Source organism: Oreochromis aureus, linkage group 1 (assembly GCF_013358895.1).
Source record: "Oreochromis aureus strain Israel breed Guangdong linkage group 1, ZZ_aureus, whole genome shotgun sequence".
Taxonomy (NCBI): domain Eukaryota; kingdom Metazoa; phylum Chordata; class Actinopteri; order Cichliformes; family Cichlidae; genus Oreochromis; species Oreochromis aureus.
Window position 1 is genome coordinate 37,119,753 of NC_052942.1, and position 24,229 is coordinate 37,143,981.

A 24,229-nucleotide genomic window follows, 5' to 3' on the forward strand; every position below is an offset into this window, starting at 1 on the left:
TTATTAAACCTGCAATATCTGATTTTTTGCCACTCTTTACAGGCTGTCATCCTAACAGTGATGTGACCTTTTCAGCTGATAATGGCGTGCTTACAAAGATTTCCTTATTTACACACCCAGGGAAACATTGCCTTTGTTTAGAGTGTCTGGACAAAGGTGAATCTCTTTGAGCTTTGTTTAGTTTCTAACAGTGCTGAGGGTTAGCGTTTGCCTCTTTCTGAGCAGGTAGATTAAACCTGTCTCACAAATATTATTTGTTATAGCTGCTGTAACACAAAAAGTTTGAAACACGGTAAATAGAACTTATGAAGTAGCGAAATGAAAAGATGATTTTACAAATAGCTGGTAGAACACAATCCAGACTGGCCATGTCAGGGTTGGGTTTATCTATATTTTTTGCTATTTTAAAGACAAAAAGATGCTAGATTGCATCCCCTGAAACACTGGCACCTCACTCCTTCTAACACTGAACTGATCTTAAGATTCTTCTTCTTTTGAACTTAAGCCTTTCTCGTTCCTGATACAACGTCTTCCCCTGCAAGGCACATTTTGCAACACCCGCAGGTCATCACACAGGATCTATGCCTTTTGCTTGACTCTCTAATACCTCCTGGCTTTATCCAAGTGCACAGATGGTGAGCCTTAGCATCTTTTGTGTGACCTTCTACATTCTAGCCTGATGTGTCTTCCTGCCTACAGTGACGAAAAATGGAGATGGATGACTTTTTACTTGTTTGCTGCCTTCTCTGTCTTTTATTAGTTTGACTTGGATCTGAAATAGAACACAAGAGCTGCCAGTGCATTTCAGCTTGGTCTCACGAAAGAAGGTCATGGTTTCTTGTCCTGCTTCAAGGTAGGCCTCAAGCAGCTCTACATGCAGTTCCTTGACCCATACACTGACCTTTGGATGCAGCATGCAACAGAATTGTTCAAGAATAAGAATCTCCTCACTTTGTGTCCTCTGTGGTTCTGCTTGGCCACTTCTACTTGTGGTAGAGTCCCCCTTATGCCACAGATATCCCAGGGGGTCTCGTCTGGTGTGATGTCAGGTTTTTGTGGGTTTCGATCTGAAGTATTTTATGCTTTCCAAACAGGACTTTGCGATATATCACATTTTTCACTACGTAAAGGTATTTTGATTTTGCAATTACACTAATTTGATATCTTTGGATAATAAATAAACTAACTAATAATAAATAAATGAACTCTGTATTTCAGTATTGTAACAGTATACTGTTCAACCTTTAATTTAAACGTTAATATGTAACTTTTTAAAGTCGCAGCAGTCTTCAGCAGTGAAGCAGTTCAGATTCAGGGTTTTGAGCTCATTGGAATGACAGCTGAGAAAGAGTTACCAAACTTGGTCTAAGCAGAGCTTCTAAACCAAATGTTCACTCACATGGGATACAAAGGGAAATATATGTAAATGAAAATCCCTGAAAATCCCTAATATATACACAACTTGATTAACTCTTTTTTTTTTTTAACAAAAAAACTCTGCAAGGAAACGTTTGTAGCAACTAGAATGTTAACTAGAAATGGATCTTCAGATATGTTTCTTAGACTTAATCTAGTATTCCAGACAAATGGTTATGGGGGTTATGTTCACACTTTGCTATCTTTTGTGTAATTTATGTTGTAATTAATGGCAGCTTTCTGTGTCAATGCAATAAAAAAAGAAGTATATATAATGACAAGGAGTTGTTTATAGTGACGATCCCACAGAGACTTAACGCTTTGTTTTGCATCAACAAAACATTTTTTGTCTTTAAGCTCATTCTTTGTTTCTTCTATTCCCCAAAAGCTCTGAACACTACCCAGCCAGCAACAAACAGAAGAAAGGTAAATATATGGGCGCTTCAAGCTGCTTTAGAATTTCCCATCAAGAGTTTGTGAAGTAGTCTTTGCTACCACTCAAACAGACCTTTTTTTAATTGTCAAACCCAAAACCATTGATGATAGAAGGTTATTTTCCATGACCAGTTATTACCTCACATTCATTTACTTTGTTTAAATCATTGGCAATGAATATGTTTGAAGAGGAATGTTTGTCTACCAATGGGCCGCTATAACATACTTTAAGAATAAGAACAACTTTATTTATCCTGAGGGAAATTCTTTTGTCATGTACATGCTCAAAGCAGCAGGAGAGACAGAGGAACAGATGAAATAGATATAAGATATACAATATATACAATAAGAATAGTGTACAGTAATATACAGTAGGATAACTCTAACAGAGTAATATACATAACTATCCTGGTGAATAAATAACTTAACTATCAGTGCAGGTGGTTCTAGAAAGTGACAAAGTATTGTGCAATAGAATAAAGGGAGTAGCAGCGTATGATGGGGGGATGAAAACAAATATTCAATAAGTACTCTTGGGTAATATTGCACGGTCTGGGAGGGAACAGAATAACATAGGTAATAGTCTCAGGAGAATCACCTACAGAGTGAGGAAGAGTTAAATAGTCTTATTGCCACCGGTACAAAGGATTTCCTGTGGCGGTCAGTTCTGCATTTCGGGGCAATGAGTCTTTTGCTGCGTTTGCTCCGATGGTCCATCATGGGGGCGTGCATGGGGTGGGAGGGGTTGCCCATGATAGAAAGAAGCTTTTTTAGCATTCTCCTCTCAGACACCTCCTCCAGGTTCTCAAGTCTGACACCCAGGACAGAACCAGCCTTTCTAATCAGTTTGTTCAGCCTGTTGGCATCAGCTGTCTTCACCCCACTTCCCCAGCACACAGCTGCAAAGAACACGACGCTCTCCAACACCGAGTGATAGAACATGGTCAGCATTTTCCTACCAACATTGAAGGACCTGAGCCGCCTCAGTAGGAAAAGCCGACTCTGCCCTTTTTTGAAGATAGCATTGGTGTTCTTGGTCCAGTCCAGTTTACAGTCCAAGTGTACCCCCAGGTACCGGTAGTCCTCAACGATCTCCACATCAGCCCCACTGATGGTGACAGGGGTAGGAGGAGGAGGAGCCTGCTTCCTAAAGTCCATAATCAGTTCCTTTGTCTTTGTGATGTTAAGTTGTAGGTGGTTTAGCTCACACCACTCGACAAAGCTGTCCACCACACTCCTGTACTCCTCCTCCTGTCCATCCCTGATACAGCCCACGATGGCAGAGTCATCAGAGAATTTCTGCAGATGGCATGACTGAGACTTGTACCTGAAGTCAGATGTGTAGAGAGTGAAGAGGAAGGGTGATAGGACCGTCCCCTGCAGCCTCCCTGTGCTGCTCAGGATGTTATCTGAGCGGCAGCTCTTCAGTCGGACATGCTGTGGTCGACTTGTTAAATAGTCCGTAATCCAACCTACCAGTGGGGCGTCCACCTGCATTTCTGTGAGCTTATTCCCCAGCAGTGATGGTCTGATCGTGTTAGAAGCACTAGAGAAGTCAAAGAACATGACCCTCACAGTGCTCCCAACAATGTCCAGATGAGAATAAGCCTGGTCCAGCAGGTAGATGAGGGCATCCTCCACGCCGATACGGGGCAAACTGCAGGGGGGTCCAGCCAGGGCTCCACCAGCAGACGCAGATGTTTCAGGATGAGTCGCTCCAGCGTCTTCATGACATGTGAGGTCAGAGCCACTGGCCTGTAGTCACTGGGGGTCGACGGGTTGATCTTTTTAGGGACAGGAACCAGGCAGGATTGCTTCCAGAGTGATGGGACTCTCTGCATTTCCACGCTCATGTTGAAGATCCGTTGTAGAACTCCAGACAGCTGGGAAGCACAGCACCTGAGGGCCCTGGGACTGACACCATCAGGGCCAGCAGCTTTGCCGGAGTGGAGTCTGCCCAATTCTTTTTTGATGTCATCTGCTGAGAGGGACAGAGTGAGACAGTCTGAGGGGGCAGGAGAGGGGGGGAGGCGAAAGGAGAAGATGGGAAGAGCTGGGTGTGGAGACAGGAGACGCAGGGCAGTCGAACCTATTGAAGTGTAGATTTAGGTTGTTAGCACTTTCGACGTCCCCATCCATCCCAACACCTCTCTTTTGTCTCAGGCCAGTGATGGCCCGCATTCCATTCCACACCTCCCTGGTGTTGTTTTCCTGCAGTTTGTTTTCCAGCCTCTGTCTGTAGGACTCTTTACCCTCTGCAATCTTGGCTTTCAGCTCCTTCTGCACCAGTTTCAGCTGATCTCTGTCATCGTTTCTGAAAGCTCTTTTTTTCTTGTTCAGGGTTGCTTTGATGTCTTTGGAAACCCAGGGCTTATTGTTGGGGAAGCACAGAATAGTTTTTTGGGGACCACAGTGTCAACACAGAAGTTGATATAGTCTGTAACACAGCCTGTGAGATTGTCAATATTGTCCTGATTGGAATCACAAAGAACATCCCAGTCAGTTGACTCGAAGTTGTGATTCATCAGAGTATTTATTTTTCATATTATCAAACCTATTATTAAGCTGTATATTTTAGCCTTAGGGTTGATAACTTATGATAACAATGTTGACACCAGTTTCTTAGATAAACACGTTTTAAAATAACACTCTTTTTAAACGAACGCTTTTGTATTGCAAATATGGCAAGCGCACACAATAAAATACAAGTATTTGTGTGTCAAGGTGAAGATGTGTTGAGTGACAGTGATTATGAGTTCAGAGATGAGAGAAGAGTAAATGACAGCCTGCAGAGAAGGAAATGAAGGGGGAAGGAGATTGCCAGTACCTTAAATTACTCAATAGTATCTGATAGGAGACAAGAAATGAGCAGTGGTTAATTCTAACCACAAAATAACAACGATGTGGTGTCTTATTGCAGAACTGGCCCACATATCTCCAGTCTCTGCTCAGCTGCATAAAAAAACTAAGGCATCAGAAATGTAATAGTTTCAGTTTTCACACATAGTTCCACAAACACATCCTTTAGAAGCAAATTGTTTTACTCACTGACAGGCAGTTCATCACACTGATGTCAGCGGATGAACAGCGGGGGTCAGGATGGGCAAAAAAACCTACCCTTATCACAGGCTGAATGCATTTCTGTGTTCATCTAGTACAGATGTTGTGAAGATGTATGAGACTAATGGCAGTGCTGGAGAGATAAAGCTGTTCTCTTCCCATCAGCTCTCTACCACATCACCATTGTCTGGTTCCTCAAATGAGACTGTGAGGTCCAATTATGATTTGTGATCTTTCAGCACAGCATATAAAAGTCACCTCTGACTGAGGATCCCAGCTTCATAAAGGAATTCATTTTAAGTAAAAGAGCCAGGTCATAAAGTGTGTTGTGTCTCTACAGCTCTGGAATTTTTTTTAAGTACACAGTCTTCTCAGAGATTAGAAATGGGAGTTTTATAAAAGAGCAGTGCCTTGACTAGCAAACCTTCTTTGCATGTACTACTTGCTTTACTAGTATTTTCTCTTAACGTCGTTTTGAAAGTCCTGAAGTCCATTGACAATACGTGGAACCTGTTTCTGTGTTTAATCTTCTATTTCATTTGCTGAGTCTCTTGTCCCTTTCAAAATTTGCCACTGTCCTGTTAACATTTTTTTTTTTTTGATCACCTTGTGAAACCTTATGGTGTACAGATTTGATCAGATTTGATTGGGGTTGTGACATTTTGGCAACAAATATTTCAAATCATACAGCAAGATGTTAATTACAAGCTTCATTGTGGATAGAGCCACCTGAATCTCTTTGTCTGCTCCAGTTTTGTCCTAATCGATGAGCTTGGTCTGCCCTTCATTTACTCCCAGGTGTATACCGTAGGTGTTCACCAATGACTGATCCTCAAAGATGGCCTTGTATCTATTTAACCGCCCCTCACCCAAAGCTTCTCAAATATGTTGTATTCATTAGTTTAATGATACTTCTGCAGCTAGCCATGTAGTGACAAATATGTCGACTAACTCTTCCTAGTATTTAGTTGTTTCTTTGTTTTACTATTTCATTTTTAGATTTCAACTAGCTCACTAGCTAGCTTAGTGCTAACTAATAATGTTACTCTTTGTTGTAACATCTGCATGACCAGCTGATCACTTTATTTGTGCTGGAAACATTTTGACCATTTCTAATTCTCAGTGGGGCCTCTGTAGTTGTTTGCATTTGAGAATCAAAGTTTAATTTGGAAATGGCATATATATCAGACCGGCAGGCGATTACGGTAAGGTTACAATCTAGGAATAGGAATTTTGGCAAACTCAAGAACGTATGCCATTTTGCTGTGAAGCCACAGTGCAGAAAGCCCTTGTGTGCACATCAGATAAATTAAACCAATATCTCTCTTTTTCAGGATTTGTCTTCACTTTTTTGCACACACGTATCATCCACCAATATTGTCTGCTGCAATATGTATAAAACCAAATTTGCTTTAAACAAAAAAAGACAAAAGAAAAAGAAATAATATCTTATAATGTTCTATTGTCTGACACCAGTTACCTACAGCAAGTTAAAGTTCATGGTTAAAAAAGGGTCATTTTGCCTCAATCAGAAAGTAGTCAAAAGATTCTGTGAAGCAACGACACCTCTCACAGAAACACTATGAAATAGCACTTACTGTAATTCCCAATCAAAGACTTACAAGTAAAGCTTATATCTGTGAATACTAGACACCTCATTAGGCAAGCAATGTACAAGAGTCAAGTTCAGCTGCATCAGGTCCCACGCAATGGACCTAATAGTGGTTTAGCATCATTTCCATTTTGACTAATCAACTGAGTAAGGCATCTGCTCTTGCCAGTTTGAAAATGTGTGTGATGAACAGAGTGGACTGAATTACGCCCAGCTTGTAAGTTGCAATTAATCTTGCAACATAATGCAGGCAACATCATGGAATATTCAGTCACACACTAACACACTAGCAGATTTAATGTTGTAGCCCTCAGGAAGAGAAACTGTTGTAAACAAACACATTTTAGAAGAATGGAACCAAAATTTATCTGTAACATCTAATAAAGATTTATGGAACGTTACAGCCTCCTAACATAAGAGCTAAAGCGTGATCGGGATCAAATAAATTAGCCAATGAATATAATGTAGAATCTGTAAAAAAATCATTTATTAATTCAGGCTATATAGGTTATATATTCCCTGCTATGCATTGTGTCCAACTGTAATAGTGGTATATTAAAGTTGAATACTATTATTAACATGCAAGATATTCATGCAAATATAAGATTAATATTATAATGTTAACTTAGGAGAAGGAAAATATCATAAGGTGCCCGGGGAAAAAGCGATCCAATGTCTCAACAGCTGTAATATTCTTAGTTCAGAGTAAAATATCACATGAAGATTAAAATGGTCTTTAAAAAAAAACATGATTTGCTAGTATATTGTCATCCCAGATTTATCAGGCCAGCCAACATGACAACAGCCCACCAGCAGCCTTTTCGCTGGCCAAGATGAGACATGATCGCTTCTGAAGTGTGAGAACATTTCAGCATCGGCTAATTAATTGTAATAAGGCTGGCTGGCACATACGTTGGCAATGACAACGCTTGGGTGAGAGGCGAGGCGAAGCTTCCCTACTAAAGCCGGTGTGGAGTTTGAACTGTCAGGTCACTGTGCTCCAGAGACTTGGTCTGGCACTCACCTAGATACACATCTGCTCTGATAAATCGCCTGCATCACCCAGTGCATACATTTCATTATCGGCTTTAAGGGGGCGAAAACAACAAGAATCGGGGTTTTGAGCAGAACTTGGGTGAGAGGGAGGAACAGGAGCAGAATATGCTGGGTGTATAAAAGAAATGCCCTCCTCATTTTCCTGTTAGTCACATTGACCTCTATCAACCTCTATTGACAGCTATATGCAACTACAGAATCACACAGTTTAATTGTCTTCTATTACTATAGGATGATATTAGTGCCAAATTATTTGAAACTGTTACATTAATATGAAAGCATAAAACAACACAGGTTCAATCCCCATTGCAGTGTGCTATATTAACAACAGCTGAGGATTATTAGCCTTGCTCAAGGGTAACTTGACAAAATGTTCTGAGGGTTTGATAAATTCTGCATGGTTTCTGGCTTTCACAGGGTGGGAAAACCGTATTCTGCAAGTAACACAGTTTAAATGAGGAGGCTTTATCCTGCACCACACACCTGATAAGGGATGATCACTCACTCTGGCTACATCCAAAGGCAATTCACCACGACTCTCTTGTCCATCAGCTCTTTCATTGATTTTATGATTGTTCATGTCCTTGCTTGTCAAGAGCAAAGCTCCTCTGAGTTTGGTCTCAAAATGTAAGAAAATCTCAAAGCATGTGTAAGAGCCATTTTTATTCACAAACTCTACCGCTTTTCAAGTCTACTCAACATAGAACAACACTGCCATCACCTGGCAGCCTCTGCTCATTACTCTTACTTGAACCCATAGCGACAATGCTGCAGAGGGCACCAAACTTGCAAGAAAGAGCAGAGTTATGCAGTCCTGCATGGAACTTGAAATTAAATGGGTCAAGGAGATTTAGATCTAGGCCATTATTGTCAAAGAGAACAATGGGCATGGACGTAGGAGTAATTGGTAGAAAAGGGTAAGCATTTGTCATGTTAGTTCAGACTGAGTTCTGCGCATACTTAATAGGGTTTCACATGATTTACAAAGGCATATTTGCTTTATTACAGCCAATGCCATACTTGCTGTCACTGAGTATAATTAATGTGTCACACTTTGGTTGCTTCCTCTTTCTATGGTTTAACTTTAATAGTAAAAGATTTATTTATATAAATATCCAGCACTAACAATTTCACATACACTGATTCCATTTCAAAACAGATTCAGTCAATCTGAACTCAATCTTTTTACAACTATGAGTAATTCTGAATTGAAAATTTTAATTAAAAAAAAAAATTGCAGTTTTTATTTCTTTCAAAAAGAAGAATGTGACAAAGTTAGAGGGTGTTGTACTTCTAGCTTAAAGCTCACATTAGCATGCTAACATACTAACTGTGCTAACATGCTATCACTGATATTGCCAAACTAAACCGATTGTTTACCGTGTTCACAATATTTATTTGGCACTATATTGATATATTATTTGTTTGTCTCCTTTTTACTGTTGTTGTTGTTGTTATACTATTTTAACATGTTCAAAATAAAGATACATTCTAACTATTACCTAGTAAAAACTGATTGAAGGTCACAGGTGTGTAACCACAACTGGAGCTGTCCCCTCAGAAGTGGTCCTGAGAGTAAATGACCCACCCTGTAATCATGTAAGACGTTTGCAGTCACATGAGTCAAGTTGTGAATCAAGGTGTGAGTTGTTAATGTCACACAGGCCACTGTGAGACATTACCCTACCCCACCCCCATGATGTAAGTTACTATGAGCAGATGATTGGAGAGTGGGTCAACCACTCTCAACACCACCTCCCTGGGGACAAGCTCACTAACGGTTAAACACTTGGGATAGTGCATCAGAACTGAAAAGCCTCTTGGATGAGAGGTGACATGCCTTCATAAACCAAAAAGAGGTCCAGTTCATTTCAAGTGCTTGAGTTTTCCAGGTCAGAAAACAAAGAAAGCAGCTTAAGAACAGACCATGAAATGCCTCGATGGAAGGAATCATGAGAGGTCATCATCGGGTAAACAAAGCACAATCCATCCACTTTTTGAGACACTAAAAAAACTGTACACTTCAAACATGCCTCAAATCCTGATGCTCATCCACTTTAGAGCCTGAAGTCGTTAATATAGTGTCATCAGCCCACAAAGCATTTTCTCAGCAGTGTTGTACAGCTGCTTGTGTTTTTGGAGCTCATACCTAATCTCTGGTGTCCTTTCATGAAAACTTCCCCAGTTTAATGGCGTCCTTTTGCACTTTTAACTTAAGCCAGGTTCTACAGAGCAGTGTGTACCTTAGCAAGCCCCACCCAGCCACACACACATACACAGACAAAGAGAAAGAGAAACAGAGAACAGATAAAATAATAAATTGATTGGGATTCACTGACTGATGTAGAGATTCAGAAATAATTAAATGTTAAATCATAATGAATTATTAAATGTTAAATATGAGCCATATTCATTTAAGCAAATTAAATTGTATAAAAAAGAAATACATATTCACTGGTGGTCTCAATCATTTTACGTTGCTGTAACCATGACCAATGTCCAACGGACACATGGTACTTTCTAGATCTGTTCTTTTCCATCCTTGATAATACAGAAGAAATCCAGTGAAAAATAGGTTTACTCATTTATTAATATTTGTCATTTTTAAATTGAAATGAAAGTGCATAAATGATTAAACTTACATTTTTTTGCAATTCAGTATGGTCTGATCCATCCACATAATGTAACATCATGAACTCAGATACAGCCATGCAAATTTACACTCCAGGCACATCTCTAACAATTTCGTATATTCTGTATCTGTGTATGAGGGTCATACTTCTTTATGCTCTGCAGGTAGGTCCCTTTAGTGGAGGAATAAACCCCTGTGACTTGCACACAGCCCAGCATGGTCACCACCCTGCACTCTACCTCTCTCTCCTTCATGCTGACAAGTGGGATCCATTCTTCTGTGTCTGGGTTGAAGCACTCAGTGAGGGTGGTCTGGCCCCCTACCATGCGCAACCTGCTGTTCAAAGACACCAGGCACATCCCATACTCTGCAGGGAGCAACAGCATGACAATCATGGATTTATTTTAATAAAAAGGTTAAATTAACAGTAATGTGGAAGTTCTGTCTTTTTGCACATACAGTCAAGAGCAGGCATTTAATACTAAACAAATCCCAGATAAGTCTGTCTTTTCTATTTGTTTTTCGTGATTAGATTTGGTAACACAGCTACCTGGATGTGGGTAATATTATGGTGGTTGAAATCCACTGTGAAACTTTACACCTTTTCTTAGATACAGTTGCCCTTGAAACCAAAAGATCCATCTGCTACATAATTTCAGCACCTGACAAAATGTTAAAGAGAGAAAAGCAGAATAGAGATTTGATCTCTGACCTGCCTGCTAGCAGCCTGTGGGCTTCTTTCACCAGCGGGAGGGCGCACATAGAGCTGAGAGAATGCTAGCATGTTGAAGCACTTGTCCACATCCAGGAGGGCCTCGCAGGCCCTTTTCACTGCTCAAAACTGCAGTAGGTCAGCAGCCCTTAGCAAGCTTTTCACGTTCAGCGAGGTTATGTTGACTCTGGAGGAGTAGACACGAGTCACCCAAGGCCAACACAAGCGTCGCGACTGCCCCCAGCAGCTTGGATGAGAGAAATAAATAATATCTTTACTTTCAAACTAAAACGTTTGTACACATTTGAGAACTTCCTATGAAAGTTAACCTCTAAATGCCAATTTCATTATTACATTTTTGTGAAGAGGACCCCCTCTGTACTTCTACACATTTATATTATTTGTGGGTTTCTTTTTTGTTGTTATTGTTGTTTTTACTGCATGGTAGTTACTTTAACAGCTCCACTGTGTAGCAGTTTGCACATTCCTCTAACAACCAAACGATCCCTGCTTTGATCCTGGGAGGAGAGACTTTGTGTTTGTGTCAGGAGAGGAATCCTGAAAGGTGTAAAAAGGTCTCCCAACTCTAAAACAAGCAAGACAACCTACGGTGGTTGTATTGCTATGAGGGAAAAATGGGAAAGCAGGTCCATTTGCATCCAATTTTCTTTACTATGCATAGCAAATGAGTTACAGATGCAAAAATCATATGTTGGAATGAAACTGACTGCTTCCAAACAATCTTTTGCCAAACTTTCCAAGGAAAATAAACCAAATTCAGAATACTTGTACCCAAGTTTGACAGCTTCAGCATTCAAGGTGGCTCTTTCTAGGCATCTTCATTTAACACAAAAATCCTCATCTAAAGCCTCTTGCTACTGAAGAGTGAACTCAGAAAGTAAACAAAGCCTGCTGAGTCTTGGACTGTAATACCAGGTTAGATCTTAGACAAGTGCAATCGAGTTGTTGGCCCTGATTCATACTCTAAATCCATGTTCAAACCGTGATGCATTTGTGCCAACCTATTGATGTGTGGGGGGGGGTTCAGTCTTAGGAAGGAATATCTTTGCATCTCCACAGGATGTAACTGCCTCTCTGGATAGAGATGATAAATCAGTCCTTCAGTTGCCACTGATTGAAGTCTGGGTGACAACAGCCCATTTGCATTTATTCATTTGGCAGACACTATAATCCGCACTGATGTACCGCTGAGGCACAATCCAAAGCACAGCAGATCAAGAGCTGAGAAAAAAAAAAGACCCTTCCAGGTGTGATGTAATACGCAAGTGTGTTGTAATTTTCTTTTTTCCTTCTTCTTTCTTCTTCTTCCTTTTTTTTTGAGAATCTAGTGAAGAATTAAGCAAGAGAAATAGACAGAGGCAGTGCAAACTAGGCCAGTAAGTCAGAGGCTGGGCTCCAAGCAAAATTTGACAACAGTAGCCTAAATCAAATTTGGTAAATCATTCCACCAAACCAATACAGCTCTACCATGAAGTTCTAAATACCCAAGCAGCAACCTCCAGCGCTGAACAATGAGGCCAGTGAGCCAGTACCAAACACAGTTCCTTTAATTGTAACCCAAGGTTGGCAACAGAAGTGACTCAGTCCCCATAGAGGCCCATGTTAAGGTGTCCACCTCCAGCAATGAAATGATCATGTTTTTAAAATTACCTAAGCTTATGGCTTTGGTCTTTACAGTTATTTTTCCCTAAATAACAACTGTATTTGTGTGTTTCAGGTATTGATGAATTTTGGAGTATTTTAATTGAATTATATGATTTTTTAACAAGTAATAAAATGATTAGCTGACGGGGGATAGTCCGTCCGAGAAGATTATACTTCACACAGGGATCACATCAGATGTACATGTTTGATCTCTGATGCAGTTTTGTTCTTGTTCTTTTTTCAGATCAAACCAGGATGGTTTATAAAGTAGGGAATGTAGTCTGAACAAGGTCTGTTATTTTGAAAATAGCCATCCCTGTATGTGACTTCGTGTCCTCTTCATCCCGCTGCACTGTTTGATTGAGTTTCATTAAAAAATAGCCCTATACACACACACACACACACACACACACACACACACACACACACACACACACACACACACACACACACACAAACACCTGTACAGGATCTCACAAAAGTGAGTACACCCCTCACATACAGCTTGTGTGTACAGCTTGTATATATCTGTATCTATATCTATATAGATAGATATAGATACAGATATATAGAGATATATATTGTCGTTAAAATCTGCTAATTTCATTCTTTCGTCTAGAGAGACTAAAAGCTAGCTACGATATTTGTCACTGAGTGATAAAAGTACTTTAGATTTTAGGAAAACAATTAATCTTAAATAGAAATAATAAAATTAATTGTTATTCTAATTTAATATTTCTGATGAGAAGCTTGTTTTCATCCATTTATGACAGTCTGTACAGTCGGCACCCCTCAAAAATTTATTGGACTACATTTGATATTTTTAGTATAATTGCTCATTGTGAAACAAGATTTAAGGCAATACCTCACAATATAATGAAATCTCACCTCACCATTACAGTGTTACAAAACCATCTTAATTACTGCAGTGGAAAATGTTTGCACTGCATTAGTATGGCAATATATTGGAGATAATACTTTAAAGAAATGGGCCCCAATATTTTATCACTGCTGGTGAGAAGTAAGACTTGCCTCTAGAAGGATTTGAGTAAACCCTGAGAAAAAAGAATCAAAGAGGTAATTAATTTGATTTAATTATTGGAATTCCATATTAAGAACACACAATATTATTTTATCAAACTGGATTGTGACAGTGGCAACAGAAAGTCAATCAATGCATATGTCTCCATGAGCATGGCTGTTGAAGTTGTACATAGAAAACTGAATAGTCTATTCAGATAATATATACTGGCTACGAGAAACCTGAGCAAAATCCTAAATGCAGCTGCTTGATACTTCAGAGTTAACGTGGTAAAAACAAACATGGAAGTATTGTTCAGGTAGCTTATAAAGTAATAGAGGTTTATGCAATTCAATAGACATTATATTTAATGTACTACTCGCATTAATCCAAACCTGCTTTCAAAAATCAACTTAAAAGAAACAGACCTGATCTGTAAAGCACAGCGACAATACTGGAGAACAGAAAGATTCAGGACTACAGAGCAGCACAGCTCTATTAAATGCTAAATAACATTAAACAAGTACAATCCTTTAGGACCAGTTATAATAATGACTTCATCTGCATTTTCTAACACCCCAAACAAAGAATTGCAACTGTGGAAAAACTGTTGAAACGTATTAAATCTTTCTTAACCAGATATCAGCTGAGGTAAGCTCATGTAAAAATGTTACATTCAAAATGTTGACAAAAGCACCTTATTTAAAGTATGTATTAGTTACATCATAATGTCCCTTTTACAGATGTATTTTTAGTCAGTTTACACTAAGACAGACAACTTAATGCCATTTAGCAGTTTCAAGTTCCTGGTATTGTGCATGCTGTAACACTGTCTGGAACATTTGAATGTAATACATCACAATGCCGTCAGTAACACCAGTGCTTTTCTTCTCATAAATCAAAATGTCTTACGCAGAATATAGCAGGTAAGAACTGTATAGTGTTTTTGTCAGGTTCATAAAGAAAAAATTATAAAATAATAAAGTGTAAAAGACAACTAACATTTGTAAACTATAAAGTAAATGTAATTAAATGTAATATCCAGAACCCATTGTTTGTTCATTGGTTTGGACATATTAACATATATCCAGTCAGCCAGTTTCCCAAACACAGACCGAGTCTGGTGCTCACAAAATGAATAAAATTTAAAAAAGAAAGAAAAGAATCAGTGAAGGTCTCCACTGAGTAAAGAGTTTAATCACCAGGCTTAATTCAAGGTTGGGAAATTGAGTTAGCGTGTGTTTAGACCCACAAAACATGAGATTTTTTTTTATTGTCAGTTCAATACAAACAACAAACAGAATTGTGCAAAGGTATTGAGCCACCCCTCATTTCTTTATATTTTGCTTCCAAGGAGTCAGACTTCATTTTCATTTGATAATGTAGTGTTCAGTAATAGTTCTCCAGGCTTTCTAAAGATCTTCCAAAGCTTTTCCTTGGACACTGCTTTTTCACTTAGTTCAGTCCCTGTACCTGACCATTTTCAGAGGAACATTTTTGTTTGTTCTGCTACTTCACGCTGACCTATCAATCATTCAAGCAATAAAAAAACACCTAACTCAAGAGATGAGCAACCAGTGGTGTATCTACAGATAACAGATGATTTAGCAAAGAATGAATTTACGTTTTTTTTTCTTTTGGCACATTATTATTAGCAGCCTGCCATAAAAACACAAAGTTTGCTCCCATTTCTTCAGTAAAAACACCAAAGATGACAAAGTTTGACAGGCATAAATTTGTATTTTAGTACCAGTGAGCTGATTTCCAAAGTGCTTTTAGAAAAAACACTACAACAGTCAGTGTGTAAAACAGGACGCTCTTTCGTGGTTTGGGGAAAATAAAAAATAAAATAAATTAATATTAATTTAATAATAATTTTGAAAAGTAAAGGTCATACCGAATATTGACTTTTTATCTTTATAATTGTAGAAAAATGCTGTTTTTCTTATATATACTTAATTTCCACGCATGTTTCCACATGTTTCAATAAACTGCTGTACCTATTTTCTATCTTTCTGCCAAAATTGAAGAAATAAGGGGTGGTTTAATATTTTGACACAGTACTGTGGCTAGATATAGTGCAGACTGCATAAAGTAGATTGATTTAAGGTTTTCAGTTTAATAAAATGCCCTTAACTTGAACCTTTCAAGAAACCCTAGTCCAGAAACGTTTCAATGGAGACATCTTTTAATTTTTCTTGTAGTCTGGGACTAAAATTAATCCATGTCTCAAATCTGCTCAGAAATTTCCCTGACTTCTACTTTATCAGATCCAGTTAACTTGCTGGTTCATCTCTGCTTCTTGGATCAGTCCCAACAACTGAGATCTTGAATACTATACTAAATATAGTCTTAACTGAATTCTTACCTAGTGTCCAACATACACTGCACATGTAAAAGCTGCCCTTGTGATGAACTCCCTACGTATTGTTAGTGATTTCAGGCGCCTCTAGTTTCAATCACCATAGAAAATGAGAAAAATTGTAAAGATCACAAAGATAAAAGATAAAGGTAAATTTCCCTGCAGACAAATTACCCTTTTTAAAAGACTGGTTTACGTGTGCAAATGCTGTCATTTTAAATAAGTTAAACATTTCGGAAATTGTTTTTTTAAATTTTGAATTATAATATGAAAAAAAAGAATACGGGCAGCATAATGCATCCTGCAGTGCAGGCTCAATATTTGTAATATTTCATGTGCCACGGCTACGACTGCATGCTTGCTTTCAGCTCCCGGAGAATGTCAGTGCCACTGCTCCAGGCAATGTTTTTAGCTCTTAGAGGAAAGTTGCCCTCCTGACCTTCCAGTTTGGCTAGCAGCTTCTCCAGAGTGTATCCCTTTCTTGGCATTACAACATCGCGGCCTCTCAGACGGGAAGTAGGGCAGAGATCATTCCCCCCATCCCCCGCATAAAAGATTTGCTCATACTCCACGCCGACATCAGATTGCTCAGAAAGGTAAAGCTCCAGGACTTTTTTCTTGCAGAGGTTGACAGGGCATCGATTGCAGTCGTGAGAATGATAGCACTGCACCTCAATGTGGCCCAACTCATTGAGCTTAGCTGGGTTGGTAAAAACCTTGTCAACAGCTGCCTGGAGTCCTGCAGCATGAAGAATCCATTCTATAAACAAGGTGTTGGAATCAGAGATGACTATGCAGTCAATGACACTTTTATTCTCTGCTATAAATGTCAGCAAGTCAGTCATTCCAGCTGTAAAGGGGATAGTCTCCATCACACTGCGAACCCTGTCTGGGCTCACCTTCTGCTCTCCTGCGGGCATAGATTAAAAAATGTTGAGGGCAGATTTCAGGAAGTAGTAAAACAAAAACAAACAGCATGACAGACTCTCACCTATGTAGTTCATCACCCTGCCCATGTACTCAGTCCAGTAGCCTTTTCTGTACGAATTCTCCACAGAGCCAGGAAGTGTCTTATCAGGAAGACACCTGACAGAAGGAATAAATAAAGAAGATAAATCAGGATAAATCAGCCATAGTGTTTCTCTAATGGTGTATTGAGGTCCTGGTATAAAACAGTAATTACAGAGTAGTAGCGGGAGCAGTGCCACAGACATGAGGAACTGATATTATGCTCAAAGAATAGGAAAATCTTTGTCAAGATAATACATACAGATGGCAAGAAACTTGGGAAAAGTCATATATGCTATCTGAACAGCTGTAGTAAAACTTTCTTGACCTACCTGACCACCCAAGTGTCACTGTTGGCATCGACCACGGTGTGGTCAAAATCAAACACCATCAGAATTTTCATTTTTCACCTTAAAAGCAAAATAGCACAAAAACTAACTTTTTAAAATAAATTAAGCAAGATAATAGCTATTTTTAAGCTCCACCCTTCTATTATTTCGTTTGATAACGGATACTGTTTTCAAGCGGCCTGTTTACGTCTTATCAGCTCAAAACACAAGTAACTGAGCCCACAGTTTCGCTTCTTAAGAATCACCCTTCCCATTAAAGCCGATTGTTACTTGACATCTCAAATAACATTTATTTAACAACATTTATTATTCTTTTCTCCATCAAGACTACGTTAAAACTAACCAACTTTTAAATGCCTTATTTTTTAAAGGCAGTACGTGTAAACTCGTCCCCTTACAAGTATACATCCCACGGGTAGAGCTAGTCAGTCCATTACAACGGTTCCTAACGTGCTGAAGACAAGCGACTGGGATTACATAGCTTTCTGTAATAAACTGTAGTAAACTATACCCAAGATAAATACACATAAAATACATAATAATAATGTAAAATGGTGAGCAACTGCAAAATTACCGGTACGAGTCCGTCACGAATTCACCGGTCTTCCTTCTCCTTATCTTGCTTTGCCGCAAAAAGTGGAACAAATCTCAGCTCATTACCGCCACCTGCAGCTTCTTTTGGATGTTGCGTTAAAACGTAGTAGTTCCTCTACTGCCCACAATGAGCACATAATTTATAAGACATACCATCTTTCTACTTTAGTAAAGGTGTAGATCTTTCAACGTGCAACACTTTTGTGATAGTTTTGACTGATAAATACTCTTTGTTTTATTAATATATTCCACCATAGCACTAACTATCAAACCACACTTCCCATATTTGGCCTCCGGGTGGCAGTATCCCACAACTGCACATACGAGAACGCAGAAGAAGAAAACGTCAGTTTATTTCCTGGTTTCCTGGTTGTATAGTCTGGAGAGTCTGTGCAGATTGTTTTTCCGTATCTTTAATCTAATCGATCGGTGTTTTTCCACCAGCATGTTAAAAGGTTTAGGGACGTGGTTGGGTCTGGAGGGCCCGACCGTCACGAAGACGTCGGTTGACCAGGAAAAGCTGAACGTGGAGCAGGAAGAGAAGGTGGTAGAAGCACAAACCGAGGTAAACAAACAGCAGCCAGCTGACCAGGATGGAACACCAGAGGCGGAGCAGGAAAACTCGGAACAGTCCACTGGACTGGGCGGTGAGGAACAGCTAATTTCTGGATAATTAACTCTTAATTAATTCTAAGCTATGTGCTCAAAGTTACTCAGCGTGACGTAAGTCTTTCTATCTGTGTTGACCCTGAAGGCTTTCCTGTTCATCTTTTTTGTTTGTTCTTCACCCCGAGCAAGAGCAATGTGACTTCAGGAGTATCTGTTCCCTCATATATGTATCTTTTATTGCAGTGGTAATGATTTTATTAACGGACTCTTTCTGTATTTGAAGGTTACATCTTCAGTTTTGCTTCTAATGCCACCAAGAAAATTTCTGAGTCAATGGTGGAGACTGCCCAGACAATCAAGAAGACAGTGGAAGAAGGAAAAATTGATGGCATCATAGACAAGGTATTTTGCTCTCAAATTCTTTTTGACTGGTTTTGCATATTTTAAAAATGGCTTGGGGTTCATATGTGCATTTGTGAGTTCATAGGTCAGTTTTCTGTATTCGCTTACCCTAACTGGCACACAAAGCTGGTTATCAGTTCGCTAATTTAACCCAGGGTTTCTCCTAGAACTCTGAAACTTAAACTAGATCAATTTAAATGTTAAAGATTTATTAGTCTAATAAAGAAGACATGGAAATCACTTTGGTTTGTTGCAGGTCAAAGTAAAATTAACTTGATTGATTGAACAGGTATTCTTTATATGTGTTCTGTGTTCTGTCAAACTGTGAACATAACCTGCTCCCAACATTTGGATTTTGGATTTTCTCAGCTGCAAACTCAGTGCTGTTTAAAGGTTTGAGAGTAAAGTTGTTGTTTTTTTATTCAAATATAGGCTTAGTCTACATACAAATTTGATAGGAGTTCAGCAAGTACAGTGTAGGTGTCCTATTTTAGGATCAGATATTAATACTTGTAGAACAATAAAGTTGTTGTAAAATTGTTTATTAAAAAGTAATAGAATAAAGTTGTGTCTAGAAATCTATGTTATTTATTACCTAGGCTTATTAGGGAAACAAAGATGCTATAGACGCTATAAAAGAAAACTTTACACCCTCCTGTTTGTGCACAGAAGTTTGAGGGATCTTCCAAGAATAGTGACACTATTTTCTGGAGAATTGATTAATCAGTAGGCAGTGAGTTCATATCTGTTGATCTCTAGTCTGGATCTTAACTTGCTCCGGATGGCGATTTACCCCAAGTAAGACGTGAACCACCTTTATAGTACAGAAAACCCAGGGGTTAACCCTGAAGTTACCTGGATATTGTAGTATTATTAAGTAGTTATGCCTCTGGACTTCAGGGCTTTATTTATTATCCACATAAACATACTGTCCTGTAAATAGGCTACACATTCTCTTGTTGTTTCTTGTTATTTTTTGGCAATTTTTGATCAATAAAAATAGCTTGAGTAGATTAAACATTACAAAAAAAAAAGGTTTTCAAAGTATTTTTAAGTCTAAAAATGTTGAAGTCTAAAATTTGTAACAAAGTTGCCAGATTTTTTTATATGCAAGTAAAATCCTGGATTTTATCATGACTTTTTCAGTACTTTTTGCTTTGTTAACACTTTCTATTTATGCATCCACTTTTCCAATCTATTTATGCATGTGTGTGTGTGTGTGTGTGTGTGTGCGTGTGCGTGTGCGTGCGTGCGTGCGTGCGTGTTTCTAGACGTTTTTAGGAGACTTCCAAAAAGAGCAAGAGAAATTTGTCCAGGAGAAGAAGGCCAAGAAATCAGGTAAACCAGACTTTAAAGCATGAATGTTATTTAGTAATGACCTCTACAGTCACCAAATCTTAATCTGATAAAACACCTTTGGGATTACAGTGACAAATCTGCAACATCTGCTGTGTGATGCTATCATGAAATCACATCGCTGCACGATATTTCCACAATTTTATTGAATCTGAGCAATGAAGAATTAAACTGGTGCTACAAGGTGAATGAAGTGTAGTCATAACGTTTTCCAAAGGCAATTATTGAACCACTATGAAAATAAACATATCAATCAAAAAGTTCAGCTATTAATTTCTGAAAGTGTAACTTGCACTTTGAAAGTGATACACTTGGTTTAAAATTGGAGTCTTGTGAGACCTGACTGGGATAAACTGTGTAATCTTCAGCTTTACGTTGCACCTGTGAGGGGCAGCAGAAATGATGATATCACGATTTTATCAGCATATGTCACATACTGGCCAAGCAGCTTCTATTTACAGAGAACCAGGTGTGTACATGTGTACATGACTGTGTGTGTGTGTGTGTGTGTGTGTGTGTGTGTGTGTGTGTGTGTGTGTGTGTGTGTGTGTGTGTGTGTGTGTGTGTGTGCACGCATGTTTGTGTAGAAGCAGCAGTGCCACCGTGGGTCGGCTACAATGAAGAGGAAACAATCCAGCAACAAATTCTCGCTCTGTCCGCTGTAAGAAAAGGCATCATGCACAATATGCAGTATGAATGTATGAATGGGTAGCTATTTTTGTGGCTGCTGTCTTACTTATTTAAATTTATAAATCATGCTTTGAGTAGAAACTGAGCTATTTGGTTGCTGATTCTAGGACAAGAGGAACTTCCTCCGCGACCCTCCCGCTGGTGTTCAGTTCCATTTCGACATGGAGCAGATGTATCCTTTAGCTGCAGTCATGCTGGAAGAAGATGAGCTCCTCAACCGCATGCGCTTTGACCTGGTTCCTAAACAGTCAGTGCTCTTGAAACATTTATGTGTGTGTGTTTATGTGTATTTAAGTGTGTGTCTATGCAAATGTACCTGTTTTTGCCTCCATTTATAGCAGAGTCAATCTAAAACTGATATTTAAAAATGGATGGTGACATGTTTGTGTTTGACAGTGTGAAGGAGGAGATGTTTTGGCGGAACTATTTCTACCGGGTGTCTCTGATCAAGCAGTCGGCTCAGCTCACAGCCCTGGCAGCCCAGCAGCAGCGGAAGGATAGTGTGGACAAAGGGGCCAGTGTTTCACCTGAAGACGTCGTCCTAACAGGTCTGAATTTTTAGCTCTGCAAGAGAGGTAGAGACCACCAAGCAAACTTTGTGGTATCCCAGCTGCAGGAAGGCAGGGCAGATTTACAACCTCAATTCAACAGTGGAAAAATTAAATGTAGTGTCTTTATAAAAGTGGTTTATACAGTCAAAGACCTTCACAGTCCTGCAGGCATCTAAACACCATGTAAGAAAGAAAGCGGTACAGCTCTCTTAAAGTTACAAAGGTATCAGTTTAAAATGTAAAAGCAGAAACTGTGAAAGGAGCTGAAAGCTATATTTATTTTGCTCTCTAGGAAACGTTGGCTTCCCTCTGCCAGATGGTCTGAGAATTCAAGAGGACTAAAGATTACTCGCTCAGATCTTTTGTGGTCTAGAGCCACAGAGAGCTTTATATCCAAACAGCACTACTTTAAATTGTTCTTTGACACACTGGAATCGATGGCAGAAATTGCTGCCATGTGTTCTTTTCTTGGGCTTTATTGATACTCTGGCAACAGCATTCGGAATAAAAGGAAGGTGTCTGTTTGATGTGAAGTCATAATGAAGGAAATGGAAAAACCCAATCCTCTTAATGCATCGCTGAAAACTCTTTTCCTCCCTCATTTAAATGGGCACATACAGTGTTTGTAAAGACTGATGTGGAATTTATTGTCCTTGTCTGTTTGAGTAGCTCATTGGCTGCAGAGAGAGAGAGAGAGATTGTAAGAATTCAGCAAACACAAAGGCTTTCAGAGGCGCTGAGGGTAGTTGTCCAAAAAGCCAAGAACAAGTTGCCCAATAGTGATGGTTTATGTAGATAGAATGCTGATTGGTTGATAAGCTAAAGGAACCAGGAAAAAAATGATCACCAGGAAGAAGTATGTCATGTAATGTAGGTTTTCTCTCTAAGCTTAAGGATCAACACTGGTGGAAACATAAAGAGCAGCCCACATTACCAGTTGTTCCACATATTTTTAACACTACCCCCACATCACAATACTTTGCTACAATGTACAAAATTGAGCTAAGTACTGTGTTAGTACTGTTTGGGAATCTCTGTGTAGCACCTGTGGACTTCCAACACAATATCTGAATATGTGATTCAATTATTTTATTTAGGGAAAGAAATCTGTCTTTTTTAATTATTCAACATAAACATGAAAAATGTAATTTGTTTTGTATTTTCTGCTTGGGTGAACTGGGAAACAAATTAGATATTTTATTTAAGGACTCAACGGTAAAGAAGTCATATTATGTAGTGTTATAGAGCTATCTAAATGGATCAGGCGGCATCCATGGTAAAAGCGATTATAAGGTTTGTGGTCAGATTTTGATAAATGACCTCAGACACTGTCCAAAGGTCAGAGGTTAAAGAGTAAGTCCATTGTAATAACAATGTGTTATTTCTTTGTAGACAATGTCAGACCAAAAACGCCACCAGTTTCCATCAGTGACATACAGAAGGTAAAAGCACTACACACGTTGAACTTTCCCAACCACCTTTCAAGAAGTTAAGAAAAAAATCAAGAGTCGCTTTCCTCTTTCTCTGCTGCCTGTTTTCCTCCTAGCCAACACATGAAGAAGAGGAGGAGATTTCAACAAGTCCGGGAGTGTCTGAGTTTGTTAGCGATGCTTTTGACTCAACGGCCATAAACCAGGAGGACCTGAGGAAAGAGATGGAGCAGCTGGTGCTGGACAAGAAGGACAGTCCTCCTTCTCCTGATGGTTGGCTTTGGAAGAGTTCCTATGCTTTTTTTTAAGCTCGAAGTATTTCTTGTTCTGTAATACTTCCTCCCTTTTATATCCAGATGAATCAGCAGATTGGGAAAAGGAGCTGCAGCAAGAACTTCAGGAGTATGAGGTGGTGACTGAGTCGGACAACAAAGATGACCAGTGGGATCAAGAGATCGAGAAGATGCTCCAGTCTGATGACAGCTAGTGTGTTTGATGCGTTTACAGTCACTTATCTGGGCTGAAATTAATGAATCGTGACCAGTGATGCACGAGGGGAGGAACTTTACACAACTCTCATTTCTATCTCGTATCTGATGAAGTGTCGTAGATCCAATTATAGCAAGAATGTGTCAACTCTGCTTGAGGCAGCAGTCATTTTCTGGCATATTAGTGAGTTCATTGCTCCCTCCTAAATGAGTTTTCTCTATTTGGTTCTCCCAATCAGCTGTCTTTTTGATGAGAAATATCATTAGATGATACTCCAGTACAAGTACTATGAATTTTATAATGGAGGGAAATGGTCTTTATTATCTTTTGTTTGTTTGTTTTTCAATCTTTGTTGGACAGTCGTGTATACGTCTTGCTATAATCTTAGTACAGAGAAGTCAAATGTAAAGTAACATGTATGTAAATAAAGAAGATTGTAACACTAAACTGCCGGGTGCATTTCTCTCTAATTATATCTGCCTGTGCGCTTCATTGCTACTGCTGTGTTTCATTCTGTTTTATATGTTAGCCTTTAATAAAAAAATGTGTCTGTTATGGATAATTATGCCTCAGGTTCAAGGTGGACACAAAGTCAAGGAAAGCTCATTGAAAACCTTCTTTTAGCAACTTTTAAACTATGCTACAAATCTTTTAAATCAGCTCTAGCATGCTACACAATGTTATTCTACCTTAAAATATTTATGACGTTACTATTTTTTTAATTTTTATGTTTTGTGACTGTCTGCACAGTCGGAGGCATGTTTGGTGACTTTCAGTGA

The 24,229-nt window shown here is 39.0% G+C and overlaps 2 protein-coding genes and 1 long non-coding RNA gene across 3 annotated transcripts; 2 read left to right on the forward strand and 1 right to left on the reverse strand.

Moving 5' to 3' along the window:
- The first annotated feature begins 8,345 nt into the window (after positions 1-8,345).
- LOC120441197 lies at positions 8,346-10,555 on the forward strand. Its single transcript, XR_005613873.1, has 3 exons — positions 8,346-8,496; positions 9,472-9,549; positions 10,376-10,555. It is a non-coding gene; the product is annotated as an uncharacterized LOC120441197 (long non-coding RNA).
- Positions 10,556-13,664: 3,109 nt separating this feature from the next.
- phospho2 (phosphatase, orphan 2) lies at positions 13,665-18,150 on the reverse strand. Its single transcript, XM_031756460.2, has 4 exons — positions 17,904-18,150; positions 17,312-17,389; positions 16,963-17,057; positions 13,665-16,881 (listed from the first exon to the last, which is right to left on the reverse strand). Exons 2-4 carry the CDS (start codon positions 17,380-17,382, stop codon positions 16,316-16,318), a joined length of 732 nt encoding a protein of 243 aa, XP_031612320.2. The 5' UTR covers positions 17,383-17,389; positions 17,904-18,150; the 3' UTR covers positions 13,665-16,315.
- A 112-nt stretch (positions 18,151-18,262) lies between these two features.
- Positions 18,263-23,902, forward strand: syap1 (synapse associated protein 1). Its single transcript, XM_031756466.2, has 9 exons — positions 18,263-18,570; positions 18,816-18,934; positions 20,206-20,272; positions 20,878-20,951; positions 21,088-21,227; positions 21,377-21,528; positions 22,924-22,973; positions 23,078-23,234; positions 23,318-23,902. The coding sequence occupies exons 1-9, from the start codon at positions 18,369-18,371 to the stop codon at positions 23,446-23,448; spliced, it is 1,092 nt and encodes a 363-aa protein (XP_031612326.1). The 5' UTR covers positions 18,263-18,368; the 3' UTR covers positions 23,449-23,902.
- The last annotated feature ends 327 nt before the right edge of the window (positions 23,903-24,229 follow it).